The sequence below is a fragment of the Scyliorhinus canicula genome, chromosome 2 (genome assembly GCF_902713615.1).
Source record: "Scyliorhinus canicula chromosome 2, sScyCan1.1, whole genome shotgun sequence".
NCBI classification, from domain to species: Eukaryota; Metazoa; Chordata; class Chondrichthyes; order Carcharhiniformes; family Scyliorhinidae; genus Scyliorhinus; species Scyliorhinus canicula.
The window spans coordinates 35,488,362-35,506,399 of NC_052147.1; the positions used below are offsets into that span (position 1 = coordinate 35,488,362).

The window sequence follows — 18,038 nt, forward strand, 5'->3', positions numbered from 1 at the left end:
AAATAAATGTTACTATCTAACACAGCCAGGTGACATCCTATTGCTTGAAATCATATAATTGGGGAAGATGAAGGCCGTTTGTTGTTTTGCATTGAGGAGATATGCTTGGGCCAATCAGTAGTTCTATACATGGCTTTCTTTGAATGTTCCTTTGGCAATTAAGTAAATGGAGATAGAATCTTTACTGCACAGCTCCTGTGTCCACGCTTTTGTGGCAGAATTATGATGTGCTAGGAATAACCAAAACATGCCACAGTAAAAGACAATGAATTCAACAAAAATTGGAATAAAATAGATTTTAAAATAGAGTGTATACCTTTGTATTTTGGGAAAGAAAACAAGTAGAATCTAGGGATGAGGGTGAAGCTACACAATCACCTGGAAGTTATGGACAGCACGGTAGCTCAGTGGTTAGCACCGTTGTTTCACAGTGCTAGGGACCCGGATTCAATTCCCGGCTTGGGTCACTGTCTGTGTGGAGTCTGCACGTTCTCCTCGCGTCTGTGTGGGTTTCCTCCAGCTGCTCTGGTTTCCCCCCACAAGTCCTGAAAGACATGCTTGTTAGGTGAATTGGACATTCTGAATTTTCCCTCAGTGTTCCTGAACAGGCACCGTAGTGTGGCAACTAGGGGATTTCACAATAACTTCATTGCAGTGTTAATGTAAACTTACTTGTGACATAATAAAGATTATTATTATTAGATTATTATTAAGGTTCTAACAGAGCTTAAAAATAGCTCGGGGGCTTTTTATGTAATGGTAGCTTATTAAGAAGGAGGACTGAATACTTCAAAACTAAGAAGGATAAATGAAAATAGTATGGCTATATTAATAACCAAACAATCTGGGAAATGAAATTTAAAAATGCAATGAACTTTGCATATTTGGCAAAGAGGAGAGGATCTAATGGGAAGATTACAGGAAACCAGAAATGTGTCAAAACAGTGCCTGGAGAGGTAAAAAGGGTATTCCAAATAAACATAGTTGAAGAAGATGAACACAATGGTGAGAAATTATTTGGACATTATGTTAGTAAGTGTATAAGGTGCTTGGTTTCTATCAACAGTAAGCAGTTCATCAAGGAAGTGGTGAAATGGTGTACTCAAATAATCGGCAGTGCTTTATCAGGGAAAACTGCCCGAGAAACTGTGTTAATCTTTCTTAAGAATGGATGGTCCTAATGGACAGTTGCAAACTATGCTAGATTTTGAAAAACAATCTTTGGTGAAGTTCTTCATAAAGGCTGCTATTAAAATTAATAGTGGGTATTCAATGTAAAACCTTCATATGGATGAATTGGTTGAAGAAAAGAAAGAAGAGTAAGTGCGTGTTTGGGAAAAGAAGTGAGAGAATTGAGGAAGAAGGGAAGTGGATCAAGTAGCATGCTATTTAGTTCAATAGTGGGATGTTTGCAAATCCAAACCAACATTAATCATTCAGATCCAGGGGATTAATGTAAAAATGTGATTTTTATTTAACTATTAAAGTACTTTAATGGGATGTGTGTTGAAATTGACAAAGCATTTAAAAATCTACATAAATAAGAATAAAATCAGCAAATGAAATTTAATGCTAGTAAGTATGGATTGGGTATTGATTTTTATTTTTTAGTAAATGTGATCATTTTTATTTTTTGCCTTCTGATTATGGTTTTCTTCCAGATATTTGATGTTTCTTGGGACTTGCACCAGCCAAACAAAATGATCAGCTGTGGTGTAAAACATATAAAGGTATGTACAAAGAAATTAAGAATGTACCTTCTGTTCTTTCCTCCACTCTCCCAAATGAATATGTGTATATTTTACATCAATTGTATAGCTTATTTAATTTGTAATAGTCGGATTTGTTAAGCAGATGCGTTATTTTATTTTCTGAAATGTGAGGTCACTTTGCTTAAAGTTCCTTCTTAAATGTCTAATACTGAAGTCATTTTGGTTTATTTCAATTGTCAATTCTAATCTTGAAATCAAATTAGTTATGAGAAAATTTTTAATGTGCTCAAGGTTCTCTTTTATGATGATTTGAACTGAAAATTGATATGAATTAAAATTAATATTATTATTGTACTTCAAAATGTACCTAGGCTTATAAAATATTGAATGGAGATTATTAGTGAAAAGGATTTAACACAGCTCTGTCATCCTGCCTTGGGTAAAGCAGCCAATGATAAAGCACTTGTGTAGTAAAATAGTTATGGTATCACGAAACATGAAAAAAAAATTCCAATTAAGGGGCAATTTAGCCTGTCCAATACACCTACTCTGCACATCTTTTGGGTTGTGGGGTATAGACCCATGCAGACACGGGGTGAATATGCAAACTTCACACGGACAATGACCCAGGGCCGGATCGAACCTGGGTCCTCAGTGCCGTGAGGCAGCAGTGCTAACCACTGTGCCATCCTGGTATCGTGAAACATGATCATGCCAAGAAATATCAGAAAGAGTACAAAATAGAAATAAATGAAAATGACTCCTGTCACAGCACATTCCAGTGTAGCACCTCAGCGAAAAAATAAACCAGCTCTTTCTTCAGAGAATTTAATTCTTTTTACATAGAAAGATAATACTTTCCAGAATTTTAAATGTTTTTCTAAATCGCTTTCAACAAAAAATATTTACCAACCTGAAGATTATCTGCTCTCCTGTAAGGATATTATGGTGGTAACTCTGTAGAAAATTGATGGCTGTTACATGGCTTTGAAGTAGATGTGTATTGAGATCTGGAAAAAAAAGTACTTCCAGCTAGTACTACTACATATCTGGCAGACCTGTTTTGGGTCTGAAAATTACATATCAACTCAAAACTTGACCAAAATCAACTCCTCTGTAAGTAACATCTTCTATAGGGAAATATATTTACTAAAAGGCAGCTTTGAAGAAAACTATAAAGGAAGAGCAGTGATGAAGGTGATATTTTGGTCCAATTTTCAATAATTAAATGTGTTTGAAAACATATCCCCAGATCTTACCATGTTCTGTGTTAGGAAAACAAAAGATATTTTTAAGAGATTTATATTTGTACATTAGAAATAAGGTAGTTTTAAGTGGGTTTAATTTAATGTTTCGATGCCTGGAAGGGTAAAACCTATAGTTATGCCGGACAAAGGTGTTTGTTTGTATGACAGTTGGTTAAGTTCTAACTGTCTCTATATTGTGCTTAGAGAGGGCTAAGACGTAAAGAATAAATAAAAGGCATAAGTATGTGGGTGTTGCTTAGCAACTGGGGCCTTGTAAACTCGAGAAGCTTTGAAATTTGAGTTTAGTTAATTTGATTGCAGTTGAAAATAGGTTGTGAGAGAGCAGGAGACTTGCAAAATTCTTCTAGAAGCAGTTGCTTTTGGAAGGGTAAAGAGGGACCATCTCTCTCAGCCTTGCTAGAAAAAAAGCCCTATTATTGACTAATGATTAAGAAAACAGGTACTGGAAATCTAAAGTCCAGCTAGTAGAGAAATAAAGAGAAGTGTCCAAGAAGTCTGGAATTAAGTGAAGAGACCAAGGTATTGTTCAGAAGAATTCAAGGAAGAGAAGAGTAAACAAAGCATTCTGAGTTAAAGAGACAATTCCAGTAACCTGGGCCGAGATTCTCCGAGCCTTTGCGCTGCAATCACGCTTGGCGTGGGGGCGGAGAAAGGGCATCAGACCTGCGATCGGGTCAGACGCTGCTCCCGCGATTCTCCGGGGAACGGACAATCGACGGCAGTCGCGAGGGCGCGGTTGACTCCGCGCCGGTCGGGGGCCATTGAAAGAGGACCCCACGATGAATCTCCGCCGACAAGTGGTCGAGTTCCTGATGGCATGGTGGGGTAGGGGGGGATCAGTCACAGGGGGGGGTGTGGGGGGTAGGCCTCCAGGATGGTCAGGCTCATGATCAGGGGCCACCGATCGGCGGGCGCGATCTCGGTGTGGGGGGCGTATATTGTCGGGGCCGGCCCGCAGTGTGGGTCTGCCATGTTGCGCAGGGCCAACGCCGCACGCATGCGCGGACCCGCGGCCGGACGTGCAGCACCCTGTATCGGCAGCCAGCGCTCTGCTAGCCCCCTGCAAAACAGAGAATCACTCTGGACTTTCTCCAGGAAAGTCCCATCGTGATTTGCGCCCGTTTTCTTGTGGGTGTGGGGACATAGCCCCATTATCAGAGAATTCCATCCCAGATCTATAGTGGGACAGCAGCCGTCAAAAGTAAAACTAACACCTGATGCCATTTTAATACAATCAGGGAATCAAAAGTTAAGGCAATTGTGAACAGTTTGCACAGTGGACAAGACAAAGTAATCCTAAAGGGGTTGATGTAAAGTCCAGAACTTTATTCAGTTCTAAAGTGGAGGGTAAGCTATGTTTAAAAGTGTCTTTTGGAAAACCTGCAAATTGCCAACGGAAAGCATTATTATGAGAGAAGATTTTAAAGTGTGTTTTGGGGAGTGGAGTTTGGAAACTCTTATGTGACAGTCATCTGGGGGGATTGGGAGGAGAAATCCACAGACACTAAGTTGGGTTCAGAGCGGAGTACTTGACCACAGTCATCTTGTGTGCTCAAAAGGGACTTTTTACGTTATGAGACCATTGTAGTTTAAGATGTGCTTCCATGTCAATCCTAAAACCTGGGTGTAATTGTTAAGATAATGGAGGAGTATTATCAACCAATCTGTTCATGTTTAATTAAGATTTTTCTTGTTAAAACTAATTGGTGGTCCTGTGACTCTGATCCCCCATGTTTTATTAATAAAGATTTCCCCGAACAGGCGCCGGACTGTGGCGACTAGGGGCTTTTCACAGTAACTTCATTGCAGTGTTAATGTAAGCCTACTTGTGACAATAATAAAGGTTATTATAAGTAAAAGTTACGGTCTTTTGAGCCGGGATTCCAATCTGGGATGTTCCTGTCCAGTTAAAACGTCAACTGAGATCGTAACACCTGCTTAGACGCTATTGGTTTGTCTGATCTGTGTTTATTTTTATTATTTTTTTGGTATAAATTTAGAGTACCCAATTCATTTTTTCCAATTAAGGGGCAATTTAGCGTGGCCAATCCACCTACCCTGCACATCTTTGGGTTGTAGAGGCGAAACCCACGCAAACACGGGGAGAATGTGCAAACTCCACATGGGCAGTGACCCAGAGCCGGGATTGAACCTGGGACCAGGGCGTCGTGAGGCTGCAGGGCTAACCACTAGGCCACCATAGAACATAGAACATAGAACGATACAGCGCAGTACAGGCCCTTCGACCCACGATGTTGCACCGACATGGGAAGTCAAAAACTAAAGGCCATCTAACCTACACTATGCCATTATCATCCATATACTTATCCAATAAACTTTTAAATGCCGTCAATGTTGGCGAGTTCACTACTGTTGCAGGTAGGGCATTCTACGGCCTCACCACTCTTTGCGTAAAAAACCTACCTCTGATGTCTGTCCTACATCTATTACCCCTCAATTTAAGGCTATGTCCCCTCGTGCTAGCAACCTCCATCCGCGGGAGAAGGCGCTCACTGTCCACCCTATCTAACCCTCTGATCATTTTGTATGCCTCTATTAAGTCACCTCTTAACCTTCTTCTCTCTAACGAAAACAACCTCAAGTCCATCAGCCTTTCCTCATAAGATTTTCCCTCCATACCAGGCAACATCCTGGTAAATCTCCTCATGATCCGCACCTGCCACCTCCTCAGGTCCACCATCACAGAAGCCAGTCTTCAGCAACTTTGATTCACCCCATGTGATATCAAGAAAAGGCTGACCTCACTGGATACTGCAAAGGCCATGAGCCCCAACAATAACCAGCGGTAGTAATTGTTGGAGGCAATTATCTCAGCCCCAGCGCTTCACTGCAGAGGGCAGAGAAGATTTACCAGCCTGATTCCAGGGATGGCGGGACTGTCATATGAGGCGAGATTGACTAGGTTAGGATTATTCTCGCTGGAAGTCAGATGAATAAGGGGGGATCTCATAAAGACGTATAAAATTCTAACAGGACCAGGCAGGGTAGATGCAGGGAACATGTTCCCAATGGTGGGTGTGTCCATAACCAGGGGTAACAGTCTGAGGATTCAGGGTTGTGGTGAATGTACATCATGTAATTCACACTGTATAGTTAAGCGTTCACACTGTATAGCATTGTGTCCTTGTTGGCTCTGTCTGTGAGCCGTTGCGCGCCTCTGCCCACAGGGGGAGATGAGAAGCTTGTACAGGGCTCCACCCTCGGCTCCGCCCATGGCCCCTCCCACTACCGGAAGTATAAGGTGCTGCAGCCTTGTGAGTCTGCCCTCAGTTCTTCTGGTCGGAGGCAGGCTCAGTTGTAAGTCTATTAATGCCACAGTTTACTTCCTATCGTGTCTCGAGTGAGTTGATGGTCACATCAAGGGTAAACCATTTCGGACAGAGATGAAGAGACATTTCTTCACCCAAACAGTAGTGAGCCTGTGGAATTCATTACCACAGGAAGTAGTTGATGCTAAAACATTGAATATATTCAAGAGGCGGCTGAATATAGCACTTGGGGCAAATGGGATCAAAGGCTATGGGGAGAAGGCAGGATTAGGCTTCTGAGTTGGATGATCAGCCATGATCATGGTAAATGGCGGACAGGCTCAAAGGGACACAAGGTCTCCTCCTGCTCCTATCTTCCATGAAATTCATTACGGCATTGTGCTCGACCAAAGCATCTTCGGCTGCTGCGTAACCATCCCTTCGATTCACTCCACATGATATCAAGAAACCACTGAAGGTACTGGATACATCTGACAACATTCTGGCGGTAATACTGACTTACACTGCAGCATAACCATGAATGCCCCTAGCCAAGCTGTTCCAGTACAGCTACGACATTGGCACCCACCCGATAATGTTCAAATTTGCTCTGACATGTTCTGTACACAAAAAGCAGTAGTAAAGCAATGCAGCCAATTACCACCCCATCAGTCTACACTCAAATATCAGCAAGGTATGAAGGTTAACAGTGCTGTGAAGTGGCACTTACTCACCAATAATCTGCCCAACAATGCTCAGTGTGGGTTCTGTCAAGGCCTCAGGACTCTAGACATAGCTCACTGGGCTAAATTGCTGGCTTTTAAAGCAGACCAAGCAGGCCAGCGGCACGGTTCAATTCCCGTACCAGCCTCCCCGGACATGCGCCGGAATGTGGTGACTAGGGGCTTTTCACAGTAACTTCATTGAAGCGTACTCGTGACAATAAGCGATTTTCATTTCATTTTTCATTTCATAATTGAATTTAAGAGGTGAAGTGAAAGTGACTGCCCTTGACATCATGACAGCAGTGGACTGATGGTGGTATCAAGGAAAATGGGCAAAATTGAAGTCAGTGGAAATCAAGACTAAACTCTCCACCAGATGGAGTCATACCTAGCACAAAAATGGTGGTTATTGGAGGTCAATCATTTCAATCCCAGTACATCATTGTAGGAGCTCCTAAGGGCAGTGTCCTATGCCAAATCATCCTCAGCTGCTTCATCTGTGACCTTCCCTCCATTAGGTCAATAGTGGGGATGTTCGCTAATCATGATTGCACAGGGTTCAGTACCAGTTACAGCTCCTCCGATATTGCAGCAGTCTGTGCCTGCCTGCAGAAAAAAACAGGATAACACTCAGACTAGAACTTGTTTTTCATTGCTTCATGGGATAGATGTGTCACTGTCAAGGCCAGCATTTGTTTCCCATCCCTAATTGGAAGCTCCTGCAGTCCATCTGGTACAGGAACACTCACAATGACGTTAGGAAGGGAGTTACAGAATTTTGTCTGACAGTGAAGGAACGGCGATATAGCTCTAAGTAAGCATGGTGTGTAACATGGAGGGGAAATTGCAGGTGCGGTGTTCCCATGCATCTGCGAACAGTGTAGACCAGAGGACATGGAATAATAGGAACAGTCAATATTGTGAATTTGTCTTCACGTGCCAGATGTTTTTAAAATGTATTCATGGAATGTTAATATTGGTGGAAAGGCCAGCATTTATTAGCAAAAGATTGCTCATTGTTAGTCTGTGAGTGGAATCTGTGTCCTCTTGCATGTTGAAGTTGATGGCTGGGGCATTTAATTGGGTGGGAGGGTGGTGAATGGGGATTCTGCCACCCCTCCACTGGCATTCTGATTACGTCTGGTGATTGCGGCTCCAAAGACATTCAAGAAGCTGGACACCATGCAGGACAGCCCACTTGATCGGCACCCCATCTGCCACATAAACAATCCTTCCCTCCTCCACCGACACACCATGGCAGCAGTGTGTATTGCCTTCAAATGAACTGCAGCAACTCGTCAAGCCTCCTTTGTCGGCACCTTCTTAATCCATGACCACTGAGAGCAACAGATGCATAGGAACACCACCTGCAAATTCTACTGCAAGTCACACAACAACTTTGAATCATATCACAATTCCTTCACTCACTGGGTCAAGAAACTTGGAACTCCATTTCTGACAGCACTGTGGACATACCTACATAAGCTGGACTGCAGCAGTTCAGGAAGGCAGCTCATTACCACCTTAGGAAAATTAGAGATGGGTAACAAATGTTAATGCCAGTGATGCTCTCATCCCATGAATAATATTTTAAAAATTACATCAGAAGATGAATTCACTTATCTTCACTGCTCTTTGTCATTCTTAGAGTCATAGAGTTTTACAGCACAGAAAGTGGCCCATCGTGTCTATGTCGACCATCAAGCACCTATCCTAATCTAATTTTCCAGCACGTCAAGTGCTCATCTAAATGCTTCTTCCTATCTATGGCCATCACAATTTTGTACATCTCAATCAGGTCCTTCCTCAGCCTTCTCTGCTCTAAGAAAAACAACCTAACCAGCCTCTTTTCAAAGCTGAAATGCTCCAGCCCAGGCAACATCCTGATGAAACTTCCATCTGCACCCTTTCTATTGTAATGACATCTTGTGCCAATCTGTGTCCTCTGGTTTACACAGTTTGCATTGACAGCAGTGACTATCTGCTCCCATTGCCTCCAGAACATTCCAGGCCAAAGCAGCCTGCTTGATTGACAGCCCACTCTCCAACATAAACATTCACTGCCTCCAGCACCAAAATATGATGGCAGCTGTACCATATGTAAGATGCACTGCAGCCACTCACCAAGGCTCTTTCGACAGCACCTTCCAAACTTTCCTCTATCACCCAGGACAATGCCAGCAGATGTATGGAAACACCACACCTACCTTACAAGCCACACACTGAACCTCTAAAGATATATATTGTTATTTTTTTTCCGAAAATATTTTATTGAAGCATTTATAATTTTATATTGCTATTGAAGGATCCTGATGCTGACGATTTTTTTTCTCATTGGTCATAAAGCCAGCAATAAATCTCCAGATTGTACAGACTAAAACTGATTCATTTTTAAAAAACTGATTCTTTCTTTTTAAAACAATTTTCATAAAACATAAAATTAAGAAGAGCCTGTCCCATACAATTGCAATTCCTTGTGCATTATCATATAGTCTCCCTACCTCACCTAAAGCATCCAGGTCAGTTAGATGGGAAAACATCTAGAAAGTACCTCTGACCCTGTCCCAGGTGGTTAAAACTAATCTCGGGACCACTCCGACCTGACTAATGTTCAGCTGATTAAACCAGACAAATATATGAAAGTAGAGTTCTGCACAATTTAATTTTTTTAAACAAGAGGCAGTCTGGCTATTTCCAGTTGCTTCTACATGATCCTTTGTGAGAGATTGTCTTGAATTGTCCGACCATTCACTTCTGGAAATCCCATTGACAGCAGTGGGAGCCGAGAATCCCACTGCAAGCGAGCATTGTCTGCATCTCTCGCTGCCAGCGAGCAATGCGTTGCCTCCTGCTGTTGAGAAACACGTGGTTGGGAGCCCAGAGAGTCATCCCCCCCTCCCCATCCCTCACAAATCATTGAGGTGGATCAATGAGAACCTCATTGGTATGCACTTTGCCCACCCATTTATACCAATGCGCAATGTTAGTGTTGACAACTGTGATTCTGTGTAATATTTGTTACATCACCTTGGGCTAATGCATGGTCCAGGTTTGTAAATGTAAACACGTTTGATGTTTATTTACACTAAGAACTACCATGAAATGTGCAGTAAATTCAACTGGATAAGAACAAGCTAATAGCTACAACCCACTTTAACTATCCCACCCTCTCGAGGTGTGTGCGGGGGTCAGCGAATCACGCGCACATGTTTTGGGGTTGCGAAAAATTGGGAAGATTCTGGGCGGGGGAGTTCGCGGTCTGAGCCAGGATAGTGGAGGAGGAGGTGGACCCAGACCCTTTGGTGGCGATATTTGGGGTCTCAGAGAAACCAGAACTCATGGTGAGGAGGAAGGCCGATGTCGTGGTCTTCGCCTCTCTGATTGCACGGCTGTGAATTTTACTGGAGTGGCGGTCGGCATCGCCACCGGGGGTAGTGGCTTGGTTGGGTGACCCGTATGACTTCCTGCGGTTGGAGAAGATAAGGTATGAGTTAAGGGGCTCTGCAGAGGGGTTTGAGAAAAGCTGGGGGATGTTTGTGACCATGTTTGAGGGGCTGTTCGTCGCGGCCGGGGGGGGGGGGGGGGGGGGGGGGGGGCGTTGAAGTAGGGGAAAAAAAATTTGTACAGACTGTATAGTTGATTGCTGGGAAGTATGTTTCCCGGGATATTTGTTGTAATCTGTTTTGTTCCATGTTTGTAATAAAATACATTTTTAAAAAACTATCCCACCCTCCAAACACACACACACAGACAGACAGACATGCAGAGGCGGGGATGAAAGTCACAAGTTAAGAGTCTTTGCTTCTGATGGTGGTTCTTTTAGCACATTTTCTTCACAGCAAGCATGTAGATTAGAGTCTCTGGTTTACAGCCGGTAATGGTCTTCATTGTAGAGTCATTCATTCAGGGTCCATATAGTTCAGAAAATATCGTACTCAGAGGCTTTCTGGAGAGACACCTAATTTCCCATTAAACTGGACCTTCAGCTCGAGGTTTGCATTCAGGCCTCTATCTTTCAGGAGAGAGAGTTGGCCGGTTCTGGACTCTGCCTGTACATAGATTCATCCAGGTCTCTGCCAGTTCAGAAACAACCTTTCTGGAGAAAAACGGAGAGGAGAGGGTAGCAGGTCCTTTCCTGGGCTGCCCATATCAAAACTAAAACCAAACTCAATCCTTGGAGCTCTGAAAAACATTCCAGTGAGATCCGATCCAATCACCACCTGTTACCGGGCAGAGCAAATCTTTTGGGCCAGTTCATTTGCCACCAACCAGATCAATCAAGCCCAGTCCCAGCCAACCTCTGTCATTGGTGCCGGTCAGTCTACAACTCTAGTATGAACTGGCACAGTGAAATCTCCTGCTGAAATCCTCTGTTGGAGTTAAAGGCACAGGCCACTTGCTTCAAAGATACATGCCCATTAAGCATCCATGAGTCAAAAATATAATGGCAAAAAAGGGGGGGAATAAGGGAATAAATAGGAAGGACCCTCACATATTGTAGGAGAAATGTTGGGCACAATTCTCCCGATTAGAGACTAAGCGCTCCAGCCAGCAGAGAAACCGGAATCATTCCCGCTGGCACTAGGAGCGAACCCAATGAGCCATTTAATGGCACTTAGAAAATAATTTATCTGGGACCAAGTTTTCTGTGCCATTCTATGAGGATCTCGCTGGACCTGAGGGGATGGGACCTAATCCCTCTGACATGTAACACTCCTTAGACATCACAGTGCCTTTTTTAAATAGTGCCGATTTCTGAATGTTGCTGCAACCATGCCCCCCCCCCCCCCCCCCCCCCCCTCCGGCCCCCCAGATTGCTGGCAAGACTCCTCGCCACTCTAATCACTGGCAAGACCCCTCCTCTTGCTCCCTGCCTCAACCTCACCCCCCGCCCTCCCTTTCAGGCTACCTGATCTCTCCCCCTTTCAGGCCCCGCCCTTTGGCAGTGCCAACCTGGCACCTTGCACTCTAAGAGGTGCCAAGGGGGTGAGTACCCTCCCTACAATTGTCTCCAAGGTTCTGAGGGGGAATCCTTCATGGGAGATGGAAGTCATGGTGATTTGTGCTGGACTGGAGGGACTCCGGTCTTTCTTGGGATGGGCGTTGCTTGGCTGCTCTTCCCATCTGCAGCCGTTAGTTCCTTTAACCAATCTGTCAATATCTTAAAAATAACGTTCTCTGATAATAAAGTGAGTGTTCCCATCTGCCATCTTAATTCTTAAAATGTCTGTCAGTATGTCAAGTTCAAAGATCTGTGAGGTGGAAGTATTCCCTTTAATGTGGTGAAACCCATAAGTTTTTTCATAGTCAATTTCATTTCTCTTTAACTTTTGTATGCCTGTTTGTATGCCTAGAAGCCAAAAATTGTCTGCAAGCTATTTGATTAACAGCTCCAGGCAGTTTCAAGAGCCTTTTTAAAAAAAAACTGCAGTTAGAAAAACAGCTGCTCCTCTGAGTTAATGGAGCCCCTGTAGAGTTATATAAATAAACAACCTTAATCCTCCCTTTGAAACTGCCTGGACCTGTCAATCAGATAGCTTCTAAAAGCTTTTGGGCTTCTATATAACAGGGCCGGGATTCTCCCCTACCCGGTGGGGATTCTCCGCACCTTTGGGGGCTAGGCCCGCGCCGGAGTGGTTGGCGCCACGCCGACTTGCACCAAAACCGGCGCCAACGGCCTTTGACGCCTGCCGGACGGCGTCGGGGCTGGCCGAAAGGCCTTCGCCGGTTCGCGCATGCACCGGTGCATCAGCTGCCGCTGACATCACCACCGGCGCATGCGCGGTAGGGGAGTTCTCTTCCGCCTCCACCATGGTGGAGGCCATGGCGGCGGCGGAAGAAAAAGTGTCCCCAAGGCACTGGCCTGCCCGCCGATCGGTGGCCCCCGATCGTGGGCCTGGCCACCGTGGGGGCACCCCCTGGGGTCCGATCGCCCCACGCCCCCTCCAGGACCCTGGGGGCCCGCTCGCGCCGTCAATCCCGCCGCCACAAGAGGTGGTTCGAACCTCGGCGGCGGGAGAGGCCTCTCAGCGGCGGAACTTCGGCCCATCGCGGACCAGAGAATCGCCGCGGGGGGCCTGCCGATCGGCGTGGCGTGATTCCCGCCCCCGCCAATTCCCGGGTGGCGGAGAATTCCAGCTACGGCGGGGGCGGTATTTTCGCCGGTCCCGGGCCCGACCCTGCGGGGGGTCGGAGAATTTCACCCCAGGTCTGTGAAATTGAATGTAAACAGTACATGGTGGAGAGCTCGCTGGGTTCCGTTATCGGGCTGCCCCCCCCCCGCACACAGACACGCCAACACGCATATCCTGACCTCCATTCCACGCACACATGCATATCCTGACCCCCCTTCCCCGGTGATAAGTAGGGGCATTTCTCTCCCCCCCCCCCCCCCCCCAAACCACAGGAATAATGGGTAACCACCCCCCTCCCATAGCGCATAGGGTGACCCAACTCTCTCCCTTGCGGTAAGTGGAAGCAAAACCACTTAGCTCCTTTTGATGTGATGAGGATCTGTCAATCATAGCAAGAGTGTTTCAAAACAATGTGATTAGCATCAAGGCAGGGTACTTGGAGCACCTGGCGCCAACCAATTTTTTGGGTGACGCTTCATTCACTGCCCGATCGGGAATCGCGATCACGGCATTGGGCAATGAAGAAGCCAGCCCAACATTTATTTTGTGTTTGTGTGTTTGTAATAGAAACCTAAAAGTTGATTGCTTTCTTTTTCAGTTTTGGAGTTTATGCGGGAATGCCTTAGCAGCCAAACGAGGTGTGTTTGGCAAAACTGGAGAGCTCCAGACGATTTTGTGCCTGGCCTGTGCACGTGATGAGGTTACTTATTCAGGAGCCCTAAATGGTGACATTTATGTATGGAAAGGGATTAATCTTGTGCGAACTGTCCACAGTGCACATGGGGCAAGTATACATGACTGGAATTATATTGCCCTTGAATGAAAAAATACTAAGTGATGAAATGTGCTTGAATATGACTAAGGTTTCATACTAATGGTTCGAGCAATCAAATGCCACTTACTGGTTAAGTTGTGACCATTTGTTTACCTGTATATACTACAATCATGTATATGAAGGTGTAACCAACTAAGTAATAGAAGCAGGGCATATTGATAATGCATAGCAGGCCCTTCAAACTGTGAATGAAAAATGGAGGTTATTCAAGTATTCAGTGTGTTATTATATTTTGACCCAAATGTTGTCAATTGTGAATTGATGGTGAAAAATACGTATGGTTATGATCCCAGCTGATGTGACCACTGGACAAGTTAGATTCCAGGGCTTTCTACACCCTAACGTATTTTTTTAGTTCCGAATCTGTGGAGGATGGTTACTGAACAGATTCACAAGAGTCTGCTGATGAACTTTACCTGAAGAATAAAACATTTATTAAAAAGGTTGGAACGGTTTCAATACAAACGCCAGTAAATGAGTCAAATTACACTACTTCATTCCAACTATACCTTTTCAGATATATAAAAATTCATAAAGATAACACAATTTACTGTCTTATACTCTAATGTTCACAGTAAGTACTTTATATGTACATGGTATATATAAACTAGAAGCCCTGCTTCTATTAATTAGTTGGTTACACGATCATATACATGAAACTAATAGGTAAACTGTGGTTGGATGTCACACACTCCAAAATCAAGTGATGGATGCCACCAAAGCAGAGTCTATGACTTGCTCATGAATCACCCCACCTTTGCAATCCCTGCTTTATGAATCCTAAACTGAGATATCTCTTTCTTGGGACTCGAAAAGTTTACATTCTATTGCAAACAAATAATACAATTCCTTTAAATACAGAAGTTACAAAAAAAAATCATATCCTCTTGTCAATTACACTTGATATCATAATATCAGGAAAGACAGAAAACCTTTCCCCTGATACAAATGCCCTGCCCTAAAAATATAAATCACTTAAATAAATACACAGGTTTTGTTTAAAGACAGGTGTCATGCTAAATTCAAACTACCTTTAGCCCTTTTTCAAACCGAGCTGCTCCATTGCAACTTAAGTTGTAAAGCAATGCAATGTCTGTTTCTCACAAACTATTCCCTGTGACGAATTCCAACTAGCAGAAATTCAAACTGGACCATTTAAAGAGTGGTCAAGAAATACAATTCAAACATGTTACAGACCCAACAAAATAGCAGAATTATTAATATATTGGGGCTTCCAATCTCTATATTCAAAGAGCCTGCCTTGGAATTCTCTTCCAAACCATGCTTTTGTTTGGGTGACCTCAACAAGGATCCACCTCTAGGGTTTCAACCTTTCCCTCTGGTGTTCCTTTCTCCTGGATCTTCTGCTACATTCAAACTTCACCTTTCATGTACACTCTCAGGTATTTGACCAAGCAGAAAACTAATGCTCCAAAGTCCCCTAAAAAGGAGTCACCAGCCTTCAGCTGTCCCCCGGATCTTCTGGATTCTCTCAAGCCCACTTTGCTTTAAGGCTACTCCTTGCAACTGTGTCTCTTTACTTTGGAGCCTTTACCTCTGCTCCTTACTTCTAACTTCACTTAACAGAACCTTTTTCAGATTCCTATTCTTTTCCCTTGACTAGACAGTCTTCTTGAGAACGTGTTCTTGCCCACTCACTGGTTCCTCCGTCGCCCCCCATGTTTTATTCCTTTGGTGCACACTCTCTTCAGAATGGCATTCCTCTTCCAGGTCACCTTACATTTTTGCACTGTTTTGTTTTCTTCCTGGTTTTACTCCTGCTGCTCCTGTGTAAGCGTGCAGAATAGTTTCCAGCTAAAGAAAATAACAAAAATGACATGTGTGCAGGGCAATTCACTAGCTTGAAGACTGTGAAAATGAACCAAATGCGCGTGTGTGGGCCATTCTCCAGTCAGCGTATACACAGAACTTTTTTCCTCCATTTTTCTTTGGGGTTTCTCAAAGTATAAATTTAAAAATAAATGTCAAAGACAAACCAAAATATATAGAAATGTCTGTATTAAAGCGTGCTGCAGTTGCCTCACTAGGATTGATAGTCCACAACCTCCTGGCCACTTAGTTTCCCCTCTCCAATTATTTCTCAGAATGATGTGAATGAATTGGAGGGAGGGCAGAAGAGGTTTGCAAGGGTGGTTCCAGGGATGAGAAACTTCACTTATGAAGATAGTTTAGAGGTTGGGACTGTTCTGCTTGGAGAGAAGAAGGTTAATATGAGACTTGATAGAGATGCTCAAAATCATGAGGGGGATGGACAGAGTTGATAGGGAGAAAATGTCCCCATTCGTAAAAGAATCAAGAGCATTAGGGCACAGATTGAAAGTGACTTGCAAAAGAAGCAACTGGGATCACAGCAATGTTAGCGCCTCTGGCTGCTGTTGAGTAAAGAGTCAAGAGCTCTGCTCCTTTTCCCAAACACCTTTATTTTTCCTTGAACACACTCTGCACCAAACTCTATCATCACATCACATGCTCCAAAGGCCATCTGTAGCCTCTTTACATATCAGTGTCAATTATTGGATCAGTGAGACATCTAATTGGAATGTTTCTGAACCCATTCCTTAGCAGCGAGTGGTTTGAGCCTGGAATACACTGCTTGCAAAGTGTAGTAAAGACGGGTTCAATTGAGGTGTGCAAGAGGGCATTAGATGATTATTTGAATTTTTAAAATTTGTAGGGGTAGGGGGAAAAGGCAGGGGAATGGAACTAAGTCAATGCTCAGTTGGAGAGCCAGTGGGGGGCTGATGAGCCAAACGGCCTCCTGTGCCGCAGGAATTCCGTGATTCTGTATCTCCACTCTGAAAAATGCAGTGGGAGCACCACCAAAAAAACGATTGTGCTTATTTAACTCCTGCACTGTTTGTGGAGCCTGACTGAGTGCACATTGGCTACTGTACTTAGCTTCAAATATAATTTTCTTTTTTTCCTGTTCGTCCCAGTCTCTCTCAAATGTTCTTGTGTTTTCAGTCCGTTTAGTGTCCTCAGGCTTCATTCTGCCCTGTGTTTTAAAAAAATTTCTCACCATTCACTTAGCACTGGTCTGGTTTCACGTCCCATGAAAGAATAAAGCAGAAAATAAGGCTTTTTTTTGTAATTGCAAAGTTTGATCTGTTTAATGTTTGATTCATATTTCAAAATGTGTCTGTTTTGTAATGCTGCACGTGAAGACTTTTTGATACAAGAGTTAAAATAAAGTAACAACAAAGTGACGTTTATTTAAATACTCATTCAGTCAGGAATCTTCAGCATGAATGCCTGTGAAGAAGGATTTGCCACAGGAGGTCGAGATGGATGTGTTCGCTTGTGGGATTTGAATTTCCAACCCATCACCTTGATTGATCTTAGGGAAACTGATCAAGGATATAGAGGTAAACAAATGACCTATTGCTTTTGCTATCTATAAACTTCCATTTAGCATCAAAATTTGTTGACAAGGCTGTATGTGGGAATGTGTGTGTGGACATCTTGGGTTTGCAGAGCAATAAGTGGATTTGAAAAATATTAGCTATAATGCTCTTCATTCTTGCATTTTAGTCTAGGAACATTCATATATTTGTCTAGGAACATTTATATATTTGACAAAAGACCCTACCATTGGGGCCTCACGGTAGCATGGTGGTTAGCATCAATGCTTCACAGCTCCAGGGTCCCAGGTTCGATTCCCGGCTGGGTCACTGTCTGTGTGGAGTCTGCACGTCCTCCCCGTGTGTGCGTGGGTTTCCTCCGGGTGCTCCGGTTTCCTCCCACAGTCCAAAGATGTGCGGGTTAGGTGGATTGGCCATGCTAAATTGCCCGTAGTGTAAGGTTAATGGGGGGATTGTTGGGTTATGGGTATACGGGTTACATGGGTTTAAGTAGGGTGATCATTGTTCGGCACAACATCGAGGGCCGAAGGGCCTGTTCTGTGCTGTACTGTTCTATGTATCTATTATTTTGTTGGGATTTGATGTTAAGTAATTCCTCAAAACAGACCCAACTTTGGGAAAATAAAAAGGATTGAGAATGTCAGCCCATCGCCCCATCAGTGTCCTTCAACACCTCTTTAAAACCATGACCGTGGTCTGGAGCAGGGATATT

The 18,038-nt window shown here is 43.9% G+C and overlaps 1 protein-coding gene across 8 annotated transcripts in view; it reads left to right on the forward strand.

The window, feature by feature from the left end:
- LOC119952316 (echinoderm microtubule-associated protein-like 5) overlaps window positions 1-18,038 on the forward strand; it is a 298,867-nt gene that overhangs the window by 92,417 nt on the left and 188,412 nt on the right. For all 8 annotated transcript variants that reach the window (XM_038775979.1, XM_038775973.1, XM_038776000.1 and 5 more), the window contains 3 exons: window positions 1,662-1,730; window positions 13,707-13,892; window positions 17,194-17,329. In XM_038775979.1, coding sequence (XP_038631907.1) covers window positions 1,662-1,730; window positions 13,707-13,892; window positions 17,194-17,329 — 391 coding nt within the window. The remainder of the gene's footprint in view (window positions 1-1,661; window positions 1,731-13,706; window positions 13,893-17,193; window positions 17,330-18,038) is intronic.